This window comes from Pantherophis guttatus, chromosome 2 (assembly GCF_059756535.1).
Source record: "Pantherophis guttatus breed Tessera chromosome 2, ASM5975653v1, whole genome shotgun sequence".
Lineage (NCBI taxonomy): Eukaryota > Metazoa > Chordata > Lepidosauria > Squamata > Colubridae > Pantherophis > Pantherophis guttatus.
Genome location: NC_142064.1, coordinates 146,504,291 through 146,521,362, shown reverse-complemented (window position 1 = coordinate 146,521,362; position 17,072 = coordinate 146,504,291). Strand labels below are relative to the sequence as shown.

Below are 17,072 nucleotides of genomic sequence, written 5' to 3'. Positions count from 1 at the left end.
CACACACACACACCAAGAACTGATGTGAAGGAGACAAACTGCATAACATAAGTGTATTTGTGTTAAGTTTTATAAACAGGAACAGTTATAAAACAGTAACAAACATTTCATAGGAAACAATCACAATAACAAAAAGGTTTCTTGAACAGGATTTGAACCTATGCACACAGAGTGAATTTGGATTTTAAAAAAAATCAGGATTTGAAAATCAGGTGAGTTAGCTTAACCAGTTATGAGTTCAAAGGTTAGGGCTCTTTTTATTTTTAATCCTTATGTACATGTTCGTAAAAGCACCATTGTCAAGTTAAATTCGGAATCATTCCGAAGCGTGTATGGCTCTATACATGCTAGAAAAGGCACTCCAAATAATAATAACAGTTTTATTTGGCATTCATTCCTTTGTGGGTTACAAGAGAGGAGGAAGTGCAATCACTTTCTTGCTACATCCCAGCTGATTTCTAGACATCATCACCAACTTAGTGAAGGTGAACATCTCATGAAGGTGGCCTGTTCTGCAAATATAAGCTCCGCCCATAAATTTTATAACCTTGCTGGTCAGACTTTACCACAACAGAGATTAAGAAACCTGTGGCTCTCCAGATGACGGACCACAACCATTATAAAGGTTTTCAATGGTGATTTAGATCAAAACCCAATATCTGAAGGACCACAGAAGACCATTCTCTCCAGAGACATGATCGTGCCATTCCCCTTCCATTCAGTAAGATAGATATTATGGCAAGTTCATGTCTGTGGAGGAAATATGGAAAGATTGGACTAGTAAGAATGTTGCTACTCTTCCTGTTGGCTAGAGATAACAATCTTCAAGAGGTGATTTCTGGCATATGATCTTGTGCAATCAATGAGAGCGTCCCAAATAATTTCAGTCATAACCTTAAGGTCAAATAGATTTCAATGAGAAAGCTGACATCTTGTGAATACTTAATTTTTTTTTGTTAATGCAGTATTACATTTTGAAATTGCTGGGGACCTTTATAGACTATTCCGGGCACCACAGGTGACCATAATTATGGCAAGGGTGAATGTCCAACTATGGCTTTGAAGGGTCCATCTTGGATCTTAGATTAAGGAGAAGACAGAAGGAGCAGCTTTCCCTTCTTGAGACAAACAACCTTAATTGCCCTTAGAGAAAGGATAAACTAAATACAATAAATCTCTCGTACGGCACATACAAGAAAATGGCAACATCTTGAAGGAGAAGCGCCACAAATCAGAACATGTATGCCATGCGTTTCTATTGCAACAAACCATTGTAAGCTACCATTATGGTTGTATTTTACCCCTGAGTTAAGTTTCTACAAAGGGCAGTTTATCGAGGCCAAGAGATGCTTGCTTCAGATTTGCTGCAAAGTAGAGCAGATAGCCTTCTCAATCCAGAGAAGGATCCAGCTATGGCTTAGCATTGAGAGAGAGACAAAATCCGCTTCAGAGATGGTGACAAGACATTAATCCATTTATTCCGGCAAAATTTGGAGGAAGCTGTCAAGATCTTCTCAAGAAAACTGCCTTCATCGATAAAGTGGAAATACATTAATGTGTGTTCCTTAAATCGTTTCTCTCCTCATTTAAGTCAGCCATAGCCCTTCCCAAAGAGAGGAGAGGAGACAGACCCATCTGGTTTGAATACTTGAAAAGCAATCTTTTAAAAAAAAATATAGTGGGCTACCCAAAGATGTTTGCAGACAGGAGAGAACGTATTCAGAACCCTGGGCCGGCTTGTGCTCTGGCTCTGCTAAAAGCAGAAGGGGAGGAAGACAACGCAGCAACATCACAAACACACACATACCCATGCATCCTTCAGAGGCAACCTTGTGGCATGGTGAGGGGGACGGTAGATCCCGAGTCATAATCCAGATCCACCGTAGTATGAGCGCTTGTGCTGAGGTTGCTCAAAGAGGTGCCGGTTCCCAAGTGCTGACGATCACGCAGGCTCTGGATGTAACTCTTTGGGGAGCAAGCGGGAAATGAGAGATTATGAAATTACCTCAGGGGAAAGGGAAATCATGCATTCTCTTCAATAAGTGGTTACGGCAGGGGTGTGGAGGGTGTCGCATTAGGAACTCGCTCACATTTTTTAAAGCACCTCACTCTAGCCACTTTTGATGTGAGGAAGGACCTACGAAGGCAAAACAAGAGGATGGACAACGTGGTTACAGGTAGTCCTCGACTTACGACCACAATCGAGCCCAAAATTTCTGCTGCTAAGTGACTTTTGCCCCATTTTACGACCTTTCTTGCCACAGTTGTTATGCGAATCACTGCAGTTGTTAAGTTAGTAACATGGTTGTTAAGTGAATTCGGCTTCCCCTTTGACTTTCCTTGTCAGATGGTCTCAAAAGGGGATCATATGACCCAGGGATATTGCATTTTATAGGGCGTGTCAAAATTTTTCAACTTTCGATTTCCAAATTGAATTAGGGGTGCTCAAACGTTGTGACATGCCTTGGGGATTGTAATGATATTTTGGTTAGTTTAATGTAATTTAGATGTGCTTGGTAAGGAACTACATAAATATCATAACTTTTTAACATTTTGCTTGTTTCATTATGGCAACTGTCATAAATATGAACCAGTTGCCAAGCCTGTTGATCATGTGATCATGGGGCTGTTGCAACAGTTGTGACTTTTTTCAGTGCTGCTATAACTTCAGTCAATAAACAAATGGTTGTAAGTCAAGGACTTATCTTTACTTTATTTATTATTAGATTTTTATCCTGCCATTGTTGATTTATAAGTATTCAAGGTGGCAAACATATTATACACAATACACCTTCCTCCTCCTCCAACCTTCCTTTGAGGGAGGTTGGACTGAGAAAAAGGGACTGCCCAAGGTCATTCAGAGGGCTTTTCGTTCTTTTAATGCTGTTCATTATTTGTTTGTCTGTTTATTAAATTTATATTGTTGCAACAAGAGCGAGTTTGGTGTAGTCTAAGATGCTGGCCTTCCAGGAGACTCTGAGTTTTAGTCCTGCATGAAAAATCAGTTGGGTGATTTCGGGCCAGTCCCTCTTTTTCAGTCTAACCTATCTCTCAGGGTTGTTGTGGGAAAAATAGGAGGAAGAAGGAATATTGTGTATGTTTGCCACCTTGAGTTACTCATAAAGTAATAAAGGTGAGTTAAATATCTAAAAAATAAAATAAATAAAATAGTACTATATAAGTTCCTGCATTTTCAGCTAGGGCACCTCTTTCCTACAAACTTTACATATAAAAAACAGCTACAAAATCATCTGTATCACAGATCAAATCTTTAGAAAAGAACCATACTGAAGTGGTCACTTCCAACTATCAGGGATCCTGACTTCCCTCTGCCATGAAGATGGCTTCCCATCCTGGTACTTCCCCAGTTGTACAGGTAGTCCTCAACTTAGGACCACAATTGAGCCCAGTTTTATGTTGCTAAGCGAGAAATTTGTTAAGTGAGCTTTACCCCATTTTATGACTTTTCTTGCCACATTTGTTAAGTGAATCACTGCAGTTGTTAAATTAGTAACATGGTTGTTAAGTGAATCTGGCTTCCCCATTGACTTTGCTCGTCAGGTCACAAAAATGTGATCACATGACCCCAGGACACTGCAACTCTCATAAATGAGTCAGTTGTATCCGAATATTAATCACATGACCATGGGGATGCTGCAATGGTCATAAGTGTGGAAAATGGTCATAAGTCACTTTTTTCAGGGCCGTTGTAACTTTGAATGGTCACTAAGCAAACTGTTGTAAGTGAAGGACTACCTGTATTGGACTTTCACTACTATCCTCCCCAAACCACAATTCATATGGAGAAAGCCAGGTTACGGAACATTGCCCTAAAGTTTTAAAATTGGTTTCTTTGTATCTGATTCCGGGATCTGTCCCAAAATTCAGTATTCAATAAACACCCAAATGCTAAATAAAACAGGGAAGTCCAGTACCTCCTGAGTACAAAATACAAAAGTCAGAATTTTTTCTTGCCACGCATTGCCACGCATTGCATGTGGCGGTCACCATCAATCTCAGACGGATCTAAACTGAGATTAGACACTGAGTGGCGGAATATGCTTCTAATATGACTGTATTACAACCAATTGCCTGTTTATTTATTTCAAAATTTGGTAGTCTGGTTCCTCATTAGTCTGGGTGGCTCACATTGCCCAAAACATATGAATGAGAGACAAAGGTTTTGCAGTTTTAAACAGACGGAGTCTTTTTGGCTCTTCTAACTCTTAAGATTCCATTATGAATCCAAATATTACTATATTGCATTGGTGATAGATTTCCAATCAAGCAAGGAGAGAATTTAATCAATCTATTCAGAAGGTCCTCTGGGCATAGCCAGGAATCCTTTGGTGCTCTCGGATGGCAATTTTCCCAGAATGAAGAGAACAGAGACCCTCCCATTCATAGGCCCTTGGGTCAAAGAAGGAAAGAAATGTTTTCTCCCTACGAAACACTTGATGGTAAAATAGCTATCTTGCACATTAACCCTCTTGACTGACAAATTATTTAAGAGCCAATTTGCTGCACTTCAAATCAGGAATATTTTCCTTATGTCATACTTGAAAGCCAGCCCCCATGTCTTATTATATCAGCATAAAATGAATGAAAATATGGAATGCTTTTTATATATTTTATGCTGCTAATAATAAAACATGGGTGCAAGACAGTTATCAATTAAATTAGCTTCTGCATAAAGCTGTGTGTGTATATGCATGCATACACCTCTCGCCTGGACTACGGTAATGCTCTCTACATGGGGCTCCCCTTGAAGAGCACCCGGAGACTTCAACTGGTCCAGAATGCAGCCACGCGGGTAGTTACGGGAGCTGCATGGCACTCTCACATAACACCTCTCCTGTGTGAGCTGCACTGGCTCCCAGTGGTCTTCCGGGTGCGCTTCAAGGTGTTGGTTATCACCTTTAAAGTGCTCCATGGCATAGGACCTGGATATCTTCGAGACCGCCTGCTGCTACCAATGGCCTCCCACCAACCTGTGCGCTCCCACAGAGAGGGCCTCCTCAGGGTGCCATCGGCCAAACAATGTAGACTGGTGGCCCCCAGGGGGAGGGCCTTCTCTGTGGGGGCACTTGCCCTCTGGAATCAACTGCCCCCAGAGATACGAAGAATTCATGACCTCGGTGCCTTCCGCCGTGCCCTGAAGACCTTTCTTTTTCAGCAAGCCGGGCTGGCTTAACACTTTTTAAAATGTTTTTAATAGGTTTGTTATTGTTCTTTTAATTACGGGGCCAAACGCATATATATCTTTTTAACTGTATTTTAATGTTTGTATCTATGTTTTTTTTACTTTGGCTGTACACCGCCCTGAGTCCTTCGGGAGAAGGGCGGTATATAAATTCAATAATAAATAAATAAATAAATAAATAAATAAATAAATAAATAAATAAATAAATAAATGAATGAATATATGAATATGTATCTGTATATACGGAGGGCACATTGAAGCACAAATAGGAAAAATGAAATAAAAATCTAGGCAAGAAAGTAGATCCTCAGGGGCTGCAAAGACAATGAAGAAGGAGCCAAGCAACTCTTCATAGGAAAGGGATTCCCAAACAGGCACAAAAATTGTTCACCGTTATCATTTTTGGCACCCCAAAGCCATTTTGGAGAAAGTTTGGGAGGCTCCATTGGCTGAGATGGTGGGATTGGGTTCCTAGAAGCTCAGGGATGAAGGGGTGGAGGAGCCACTGGCCGCAGCTACTCACTGGTGCGAGGACATCTCCGGCACAGCGTTTGATGGCACTGGCCTTGTGCCGGTAGGAGCCTTCCTGTGGAGCTTGGCACTGCCTCTTTTTGGCTTCCCGCTGTCGAATCCGTAAGAGTTGCAATTGTTTCTGGCGCCGATTCAGGACCACTGGGCCACAGAAAAGAGACGTAAGACTGGATGATGGAGACTTAGCTTAAAATCCCACACGGAACCAGCCTAGCCCAGCCCCATTCTGGGAGAAAAAGATCACTTGGAAGAGAAGCTTTGATTCAGACTAAGGCCTCTGACTTATAAGTTCTGGAATTTGTCTTGTCTCCTACTCCTTCCATCCTCCATCTCTTTCAAGAGCAGAAAGGCTAAAAATATCTGTTCTTTTGTTATTATGCTACATAAAATTCCTAAAAATCTCCTGATCTTCCTTATAGATCAGGAGAAAAGGCAGAAGCAATTTCTTCGGACCCTCCTCCAATTAGCTACATATCAATTTCACCTTTCTCTCCCCACAATACCGCAGTGTTAACCTCAAAATCTTTACAGAATCTTCCCCTATGCATGCACTTACAGGTCATCCTCAACTTACGACCAGAATTGAGCTCAAAGTTTTTATTGCTAAGCAAGAGCGTTGTTAAGTGAGTTTTCTCCCATTTTGCAACCTTTCTTGCCACACTCAAGTGAATCATTGCAGTTAAGTGAATAATGCGGTCATTGGCTTCTCCCATTGACTTTGCTTGTCAGAAGCCGGCTGGGAAGGTTACAAATGGTGATTCCATGACCCTGGGACACTGCAACTGTCATAAATATGCGCCAGTTGCCAAGCATCTGAATTTTGATCACATGTCCATGAGGATGCTGCAACGGTCGTAAGTGTGAAAAATGGTCGCAAGTCTTTTTTTACAGTGTCTTTGTAACTTTGAACGATCACTAAATGAATGGTTGTAATTCGAGGACTATTTGTACTAATTTCACTTTTGTTACTGTATATCATGGGCAAGGGCCAAATAACAAACTATGAGTGCATTATAGAATATCATATTTGCATAGTGTGACCGAAGAGCCGCAGGTACTGTAGGTATGTATGACAAGCCATAAATATACTGTATGTATACATAAAATATAAAAATATATATATATATATATATAAATATATACATACAAATATAAAGGTAGTCGACTAACAACAGTTCATTTAGTGACCATTCAAAGTTACAACATTAAGTTAAAAAGCGACTTATGACCACTTTTCACACTTATGACCATTGCAGCATTCCCACGGCCACATGACCAAAATTCAGACGCTTGGCAACTGACTCATATTTATGATGCCTGCAGTCTCCTGGGGTCATGTGATCTCCTTTTGCAACCTTCTGACAAGCGAAGTCAATGGAGAAGCCAGATTCACTTAACGACCGTGTTACTAATTTAACAACTGCAGTGATTCGCTTAACAACGGTGGCAAGGAAGCTCGTAAAATGGGGCAAAGCTCACTTAACAAATGTTTCGCTTAGCAATCGAAATTTGGGGTTCAATTGTGGTTGTAAGTCAAGGACTACCTGTATAGGCGGAGGGGTATATTCAGGGGCAAAAGAGGAAAGGACAGCAAGAAAAAAACGAGACGCTCTGTTACTTACTAGGACCGTGATGGCGAACCTATGGCACGTGTGCCACAGGTGGCATGTGGAGCCATATCTGTGGGCATATCTGGAGCTCAGCTCCAGTGTGCATGCTGATTTTTGGGCCTTCCAGGCCCACCAGAAGTCGGGTAACTGGCTCTTTCCGGCCTCTGGAGGGCCACCGGGGGGGGAGGGGGGAGGCCGTTTTCGCCCTCCCCAGGCTCCTAGACAGACTCTGGAGCCTGGGGAGGGTGAAAAACAGGCCTTCTGGTCCCACCGGAATTCAGGAAATGGGCCGTTTCCAGCCTCTGGGGGGTGGGGAGGTCCTTTTTGCCCTCCCCGGCTCCAAGAAAGCCTCTGGAGCCTGGGGAGGGCAAAAAACGGGTCTACCGGGCCCACCGTGCCATCGCATGCCAAAAGCAGGGGGAGCACGGGTGCATTGAATTATGGGTGTGGGCATGCATGTGTGCGACCCCCCCACTCCCCCCGCTTTTGGCACGCGAAGGTAAAAAGGTTAGCCATCATTGCCCTAGGAGGTCGATATTCAACTAGGCCTACTCCTTCAGTCAGATCCAAGATTTCCACTCACCGTCTGTGTGGGAGAAGCCTTCAGCGGTCACTTTCCACTGCAGCAGGATGCCCATCAAGGCAAGGGCAGGCCACGTAGCCAGTACTGCCCAGCCGCACCAGCAGAGCAGGGAGGAAGGGGCCAGACGCAGGCGGTCATAGACATGGTGGCCCAAAGCCAGGTTCTCCACCGCGTAGTCCAAGCAGAGAGTCAGAACGGCAGCCCCAAACACGGCTGTGGAGATTACCGTGAGGACCTTCTGCCAGCGCAGTGCCAAGACAGCACCTAAGAGGGACAAACCCAGCAAGGCCCCGGCAGGGACCCACCCGTTGGGCAGTTTGTAGAAAGGCTCGGTGGCTACCAGCCCAGCAGTGGCCACCAGCAAGCCAAGCAGAAGCCCTGTCAGAAACAACCCCACGGAGTGCACCAGCATAGTAACCAAGCCGCACAAGACTCCTATGCCCAGGGCAATGCCAGCGCTGACCTCCAAGCTGAGCTGGGTGTCCAAGATACGCTCCTTATAGCAAAGCAGAAAGATCACAGCGGAGCCGAAGAGGAGACCAGAGAGAAACATGATGGCCTTGAAACACCGATACCCTATTGACAGGAAAGAAGGAAATAAGACTACCAAGGCAAGTGAACACACATTTTATGAACAGGAGGGCAGGTTAAGAGGGCAACTGAAGAAACATTATGTTCAAATACTCACGATGGTTCAGTTAATTCTCAATAGGAAGAAAAATGGCCAGAGAAATCAGCTCGTTTTTTTTTAACGGCCTTTTTGCCATAATTATTTAGAACAAAGGTTTCATGCAATTTGCAATGTGGACTTGCCGCTATCATTATTACTACTATTTGGACTACTGCTACTATTATTACATTATTTGGAACTTGATGTTATTTGAAAGACACGAAGGACACTGTGCTCACGGGAGCTTGGTTATTTAGCATGGGTTGAAAAGGGGAAAATGTAATGGATGACTTTAAAACAACAGCCTTGTTTTAGTGATTCTTTTCTGTGTTATAGGTCTAGAGAATAAGAATAAAAGACAATATTTTGCTCTCACTATGCACTCCAAATGAACTACTAGCACCCAGAACAGATTTTTTTTTTTTTTTAAAAAAAAGATGGTTTTGTTTTTCTTCAAGGTGAGAATTACCTCCAATCCTCACAATGGAAGAAAGGATGGAAAAACAGATGTAGCTTGCAGAGGTGGTCAAATTTACTGCTTTAATGAACGAAAACATCTAGTTTTGTTTCTACTATGCTTGGAAACGCCTTCACAACTTGGTGCTTGGGACAGAAAAAAATAAATGATTTTTGGGATTTGCTGATTATGTAATTCTGTTGTTATAGGAATGACTAGTAAACTAAGTATGTAAAAGTAAAAAGTTGAAGCTGAACCCTATTAATTTTATTCTATTGCACTGAAAAAAGTTGGATGTGAACACTTCGTTCTTCTTTTTCCCCTACCCCACAATTCTCTTTTCCCCCTTTTCCATTTCCCTACTATCTTTATTTTCATTTATTATAAAATTTACTGGAAATTTATGGAAAAATCAAATAAAGGCTACCTCTTCTACCCCAGTCCATTCTGTGGCGTTCTTGCTTCACTTCAGTTTGCTACACTAACTAATCTGCACCCATTCCCATGTACTTGTATCTAACTACAACTTCTCATGACCATTTTCTGAGCGGTAAAGAATTAGTTGTTCCCCCTCTTCTTCTGGTTTCTTGGTGAGACAATGCACCCCTCCTTTCAAGGTGGATACGGGGCACACTGAAAAGCAACATAGTAGGTCTTCCACACCAACAAAAGAGAATATTTGTAGCTAAGGGTTGAACTGTGGGGTCCTTGGTGCTCTCAGAGCTTGATTTTTTTTCTTGCAAATGTTTCATGACCAAACTAGGTAACATCATCAGTGCTAGAAGGAAGTGCAGTTTGTTCTAGCACTGATGATGTTACTTAGCTGGGCTATAAAACAATTGCAAGAAAACAACCAAGCTCAGAGAGCACCAACAACCCCACAGTTACTTTTCAACAAAATTCAACAAAAACTTTCAGAAACTGCAAAACAGACTCCATTTCACTAAATTTTGGCATACAGCCTAAAGACATAGCCTAAAGCTTCCCTTCCTTATGAGAGCAAGACATGAAATCAGCCTGAAAAAGCACAACCTTAGACTCCTTCCCCAGCTGTTTGTGATGCTTGCTGGGAATTCTGGGAGTTGTCCTAACAGGTATGGAAATCAGGTAGCAACTCTGCTAACATAGACTCACAGGTTCAATGGCAGGGCAGGTAAGAATAATTTCAGTGATTGGAAACTATAATACATGAACACTGGAAACAGTATTTTTGCTTTGTCATCTTCCAAGCTGTGGTTAAATATCTGATGCCCAACCCATCTATCTGATAAGCTAGGTAAAATATTTTGCCAATTACTTGTAATAATGTGTACATTTCAAGAATATGAAAATAATGCTCCAAAAATTGTAATTCTTGAACTGTTTTGAACCTGGAGCTGCACAACACAGCCAAGCATTACACATCCAGCTGGAGCTTCTATGTATAAAAGAAAAGTTTCAGTCAACAGGAAAATGTACACTTTCCCTGTTGGAAGCACCATGCAAACCGTCTGCCCTCCTGCTCTACAGAGAGGTATTTGTTTGAACCATGCAATCAGGGGTGAAATCCAGCAGGTTCTGACAGGTTCTGGAGAACTGGTAGCGGAAATTTTGAGTAGTTCAGAGAACCAGCAAATGCCACCTCTGGCTGGCCCCAGAGTAGGGTGGGAATGGAGATTTTGCAATATCCTTCCCCCAGGAGTGGGGAGGGAATGGGGATTTTGCAGTATCCTTCCCCCAGGAGTGGGGTGGGAATGGAGATTTTGCAGTATCCTTCCCCTGCCACGCCCACCAAGCCACACCATGCCCACCAAGCCACGCCCACAGAACCGGTAATAAAAAAATTTGGATTTCACCACTGCTTGCAATCCTTATTACCCAAGGGGGAGCGGCTAAGAAAGAGGAGCTGGGGATCATTTAAGGAGCAGGTGGCAAAGGAGCTTGCAACAAAAATGCCCCCTTCCCCTCTACTCACCAAAACAGCAGTAAGCCACTCCAAAAATGCAGCAGAGAGCACAAACCACGCAGGGCACCACTTCATAGTGCCTTTCTGAAAGGAGACTGCAAGGGTCCAAGACGGGCTCAGTGGGCTCTGCTGTCCCTTGATTAAAACCCCGGGGGTCAAGAGTAACAGCAACCGGTAGCAGCAAGGTCGGATCCATGCTCAAGAGCCAGGAAACAGCTCAGCTTGCCAGAGCCATCCAAATGGAAAAAGCAGCCTAGAGAGAGAATTTTGTTAGGGAGGGAAGAGAATCCTAGAGGGCTCAAATCCACCAAACTCCTCTTCCCAAAGTTGCACAATTAGGACCAAGACCTGGCTGACATATTATGTTACACCATTGTAAATTTAATTTGTAATGTAGTGCTCGACATAAAACAACCATTTATTTAGAGGCTGTTCAAAGTTACAGCAGCAGTGAAAAAAAATTATGATCATTTTTCACATGACCATTGCAGCATCCTTGTGGTCACATAATTAAAATTTGGACACTTGGCAACTATTTATGATGGTTGCAGTATCTCAGGGTTATGGGATCACCTTTTGCAACCTACAAGTAATGTCAGCGCAGAAGCCAGATTCGCTTAACAACCGTGTTACTAACTTAACAACTGCAGTGATTTGCTTAACTTTGGCAAGAGAGGTTGTAAAATGGAGCAAAACTCACTTAACAACTGTCTTGCTTAGTAACATAAACTTGGGGCTTAATTGCAGTCGTAAGTCAAAGACTACCTGTATTAACTTAGCTTGGTGTGTGAACCCAGCCCCAAACTTCCTTGAGTTTGTTCAGGTTAAGCTTTCAAGAAAACCTGAATGTGAGGCTGAGGCTTATCTTTAAAGATGCCCCTAAGCCCTGTCCTGCCTGCCTCATCACTGTCTCCCTTTCTCTTTTGGTGTCCTGCAACCTGCTGAGCCTAAAGATTGGTGATATTTTCACCCCACCCATCATTTGACAATAATCACAGGAAGTGGACCCTCTGAATTTTGGTGAGGTCCTTGCTCTAGGATGTGTTTCCTGCTGTGTCCATCATTCTTTCTGCCCAGTGCCTCTGACAGTCCTAGAAGTACTCAGGGGAAGCAAAGATGCTGGGCGCATCTGGAATTTCCACTGTAGGGATTTTGCTATTTATCTGACAACATGTCAAAAGGGTGAAATGGATATGATGAAGCCACAAGCAACTGCCTTGGCATGAGGCACTTGATATTATTCTTAATGCTGGTTCTTCCCATCTCTGACTAACCCCAAGGCAGCTGTATGTCATGTTTCTTTGCCACTTTCCTCTCCCTATCCCCGGTCAGGGTATTGGACAACAGCTCTACAAATGAGGGATGTCTGGGGCAGAGGGAGATAAGAGTATGGCTTCTTTATATCCCTAATACAGCTCTGCTTGGGATTGGTAGCTGGTTTTTTTTTAAAAAAGGAGAGGATAACACTGAAACATAACAAAGGAAACACAGAAATGTCAAAATATCCAGAACTGGAAGCTACCTAGAGTTCGCTGGAAGACATTTTTTTTTATTTTTTATTTTTTAATTTGATTTATATGCCGCCCTTCTCCGGAGACTCAGGGCGGTTTACAATGCGCTCAGCAATAGCCTTCATCCTTTTGTATATTTATACAAAGTCAGCTTATTGCCCCCACAACTGGGTCCTCAATTTACCTACCTTAGAAAGGATGGAAGCCTGAGTCAACCTTGAGCCTGGCGAGATTCGAACCTGCAGTAATTGCAGGCAGCTGGTCTTAATAACAGGGTGCTTTAGACCATTGTACTACCAAGGCTCCTACCACATTTATAAAAATATTTTAAAGAAACAAATAAAATGACACCAAAACTTTTATGCTGAGGTTTAGTTAAATGTCAATTCTCCAGCAAACATTGATGACAAATTATCTAGCTTTCTTTCTTCAGAGTGTTGCCCAAATGCAGCAGTCCTTCATGCTTGTGTTTCTGGAATTCCCAAGCACTGCAGCTCATAGTTAGTCCTCGATTTACAAGAGTTTATTTAGTGACTGTTCAAAGTTAAAACCATGATTTAAAAAGTGACTTCTGACCATTTTTCAGACTTACGACCATTGCAGTATCTATCCCCTGTGGTCACATAATCAAAATCCAGATGCTTGGCGTATGAATATAATGTGAATATAAATATGACTGACTCATATTTATGATGGATGCAGTTTCCTGAGGCCTTTTGATCACCTTTTGTGACCTTCTGACAAGCGAAGTCAATGGGGAAGCCAGATTCACTTAACAACCATGTTACTAACTTTAGAACTGCAATGATTCACTTAATAACTATGGCAAGAAAGGTTGTAAAGTAGGGGGCAAAACTCTCTTTAACAACTGTCTGGCTTAGCAATGGAAACTTTGGACTCAGCTGTGATCTTAAGTTGAGGACTACCTCCAGCAAAAGTCGCTGGGAACCCAGGATCCTATATCCTAAGGCAGGGGTGTCAAACTCAAGGCCCGCAGGCCAGATCCGGCCCGTGGGGTACTTAAAACTGACCCGCGGGGCTAGGCTGGAAATAGCAAAGGATCAGCCCCATGGTGCCTCTGGCAGGCAAAATGGGGAGGGGGTGGCGTGTGCTGCAGGAGGCCATCCAGGCTGAAAACAGGGTGCGGGGGGGGCAGCCAGCAGAGAACTAAAATGCTGATCCTGCCCTTGAAGAAATCCAGTTTGACACCCCTGTCCTAAGGCATGAAAGACACAAGGTGGGAGAGGGTCCCTGTCACCAAAGGAAAGTGTTGAGCTAGATAGACCATTTGGTCTAGTCCAGTGTGACTTCTCCTAGGACCTAGGTTCACATGGGCCTAACCACCTTATTTCTTCATCCCCCCACCAATTCCCAAATCCTTCCCTTCTTACTTTCATTGCCCAAGAGTTAAATGGTCCCCGTGATGCAAGCGTGAATAATCTCCCCACCCCAGCTAGTTATGACAAAACGCCCCACTCTGCAGCCCTCTAACCAAATCTGGCAAGGATCGCAGCAAATCCGAGCCAACCTTTATGCATTCAAACTGGAATCTCTCCTCTCATCCCCGTGGAAGTTTATAAGGACATTTAAATTCAACGGCTATTGAAATCTGGTCATCAGCCAGAAGTTCGGAGTCCTATTCCCAGCTCTGTCAGGAAAAGGGGAAGCTTTGTTAATTGGAGCAGAAGGTAAAAGTGGGAGCCAGAACTTCTGGGCTCTCTTCCCAGCTTCAGGGGGGGAGGACGGTATCCACCATTGTTCAGATGGGTCTTATTTAGAGAAGGGAGCAAGGCAAGGAAATGTAAGCAATTTAAGACACCCTGTAATTAAGATGTCCATAATCCAGCATACTACAGCGCCACAGGACCCTAATACATTCCCTTATTTCCCTGCAGGATCATCTCTACTTCTAACTCAGCCTTTTCAGCCGACAGCTTCACTTTTACTTAACTATTTACTTTCCATTTTTAGCATTTCTGACACTGCTCAAACAATCAGTTCAGACAAACATCCATTTTCAGCACAGGAGTTGAGGGAACTTTTGAGAGGGTTATATAAAGATACCCTAATCCTACTTCAGCCGCACTTTTGTAAATAAAAATGCTCTGTAAAGTATGGCATCAGACTTTTGGGGGAGGGGAGGGCAAGCAGGGAAAAGCAAAAAAAAAAAAGAGAGAGAGAGAGAGATTTATTTATCAATTTTTAAAACAACCCACTCCCTCAGAAATGCATTTACGAGGAGGCTCTTAGGCTTAGAATAACTTCTCCTGTGCAAGATAATCAAATAACTAAGGCTAGTTCTGAAGTTTTAGGGCTCATATATTTCATATAGAACCATAGCAAATTACTTTTTCTCCACAAATATCTATCCATAATCATGCAAGGAAAGGATTTCTTAAAGTCTTCAAGATTACCCCAAGCCTGACAGAGGGTAAGTTTTACACAAAATAAGTTTTAAGCAATTGGTCCCACAAATCAAACATTTTTCCTTCCAGGGAAGCAAGCACCTCCGAATCCATGTGTAGATAGCAAAATATTAAAGTTTATTGAATGAGGAAGAAGACAGTCTGAAAGTATAGGAAGCATGAGATTATCTGTGATTCTTACCTAGGAGCCTCAGTTTATTAAGTCAGTATTTAAACTTCTAAGAGAGACCTTTGAGCTGGAAGGCACTATCTCACACCCATCCATCCTCCTTTTGGGGAACTTTCAAATAGGAGGCCTGGGGAAACACACATGTGCCACGTTTCGACCTGCATCTTAACCAAATGGGTCCTCTTATTTTGGCTGCTGGGCTTCATGTGCTTGTAAACAAAAACCATCTGCAGACTCAGAGGTCTCCTTTTCTCCGCCCGCGGCTCCTATCCCAAATAGGAATAGGAGGGCGCTGAGTTTTTAATGACATCTCTCCCTTCTGGAATCAAAGAGTCCAGCATCCCTTTTAAAAAAAACGCCACTCGGCTCCCTTAACGCGCAGCCAGGGAGGAAAAGAAACAGCTGGGAGGCTGGGAAGGGATGGATTAGTAAGCAATTCGCAACTGTTTAGGGTGTGCAGCGAAGTTCTGTTAAAAAAAAAAGACGCGGAGGACCTTTTGCAAAGCAACCGTTACCGTAGCCACGTTACAAACTGCATTATTTATTATTAAGAGAACGTTTCTTACTGTTCGTTTTAAAAACACGCCTTTGGTTCCTTTTAAAAGTTTAACTCGAAGAACGCTTTTCCGCCGAGTCCAGGAGAAGCTCCTTCCACCGCTTGGCAGGCTCAAATCCGAGCCCTCCACCTCTTGGAAAGACCCCCCCTCCTCCTCCTCCTCTTTCCTCCAGTCACGTGTCCAAGTCCAACTTGGCAAAAGACCCCCCCCCCCGCTCACAACCTCCGGAGGATGATGCAAAAACCCTCCCCCTCCCCCCCCCGAACTCCTTCTCTCCTCCAAACAAGCAACCCCCAAAGAGAAACCCGGTCCCTGGCAGGACAGCGAAGAGGGAAGGGATCGCCGATCAGGTTGATCAACGGCCATCCGAACTCGCGTCCACATCGATGGAAACCCAGCACAACAAAAGTTGGGGATGGGGTGAAAGGGGCTAAAACTTACCAGTCTGGGGAAAGGTTCCCACCACCGTGCACAGCCACGATCGCTCCGCAAAAGCAACATCCCCCCCAGACTCCACCTCTGCCGGAGACTCCGAGATCGGCCGAAAAGAAAAGAACGAGCCTTTCCCCGGAGGGTCGAAAATATGTGTGTGTCCCCCCCCCCTCCTTAGCCGCCCCCCCTCCCCCTCCCGTGGCAAACTCAGCGAAAGAAGCCTTGGCCTCGACAGCTGAAAAGTGACCTCACGAGGCGGGAAGGAGGGGCCAGCGGAAAAGTTGGCGGGGGGGGTGTGGGTGGAAAGTGGCTTCGAGGGGGGGGTGGAAAGCGAGGGGTTCGGCGCCTCCTTCTGATTCCTGGGGAGGAAAGGAGCCGGAGCCTGGCTCAGCCTATCTCTGCTCTTGCGGGGTGGGGGGGGAGCCGCTTCTTGGGAGCGATCCGGGGAAGCAACGGTTGGGGAAAGGGCGCCCCGAAGCCAGCCGGGCACACCCCTCGGCGACCGAGGTGGTTCCTTCCAGCCGGAGAGAATCGCTCGATTGTTTTTGCAAAAGAAAGGCGCGATTTAAAGCCGGGCGTGATTTGCGTGCGAGGAGGGGAGCTTGCTGCTGCGGCGACGGCGGCGTTGCAAAAGCGGTGGGGAAAGCGGGGCTTGCTAACTTTTCCCCCTAGGCGCTCGGCGTCGTTGCTTTCCTGGAGTTGGGAGCAAAGGGATGCCTGGCCGCTCACCGCAGCTGCGGGCTTCCCTCGGCACTCCAGCCAGAGTCTTGTGGAAGAATCTCCGCCCTCGAACGGGAGAGAGAGAGAGAGAGCTCAGCCCGACGGCTCTGCTGCATCCGGCCTCGGCTCCAGGAATGCGGCCGGGCTCGGCCTTCGGGAGCTGACCAGCTGTCGGAGCAGGTGCCTCGAGGCAAGAGGCAGCCTCCGACGCAGGACGGGAGAGGCCGGAGATGGAGGATGCGGGGATTCTATTGCTGG

At 44.4% G+C, this 17,072-nt stretch overlaps 1 protein-coding gene across 3 annotated transcripts; it reads right to left on the bottom strand.

The window, feature by feature from the left end:
* Positions 1 to 54: 54 nt before the first annotated feature.
* On the bottom strand, positions 55 to 16,848 carry LOC117662879 (transmembrane protein 198-like). 3 transcript variants are annotated; one of them, XM_034412577.3, is made up of 5 exons: positions 16,104 to 16,848; positions 11,009 to 11,252; positions 7,928 to 8,503; positions 5,727 to 5,875; positions 55 to 1,965 (listed from the first exon to the last, which is right to left on the bottom strand). In XM_034412577.3, the coding sequence occupies exons 2-5, from the start codon at positions 11,193 to 11,195 to the stop codon at positions 1,819 to 1,821; spliced, it is 1,059 nt and encodes a 352-aa protein (XP_034268468.2). In that variant the 5' UTR covers positions 11,196 to 11,252; positions 16,104 to 16,848; the 3' UTR covers positions 55 to 1,818. The 3 variants fall into 3 exon arrangements, with proteins under 3 accessions (XP_034268468.2, XP_034268469.2, XP_034268470.2); XM_034412578.3 differs by having other exon boundaries at positions 15,672 to 16,488; XM_034412579.3 differs by lacking the exon at positions 16,104 to 16,848 and adding an exon at positions 15,118 to 15,774.
* Between the last annotated feature and the right edge of the window lie 224 nt (positions 16,849 to 17,072).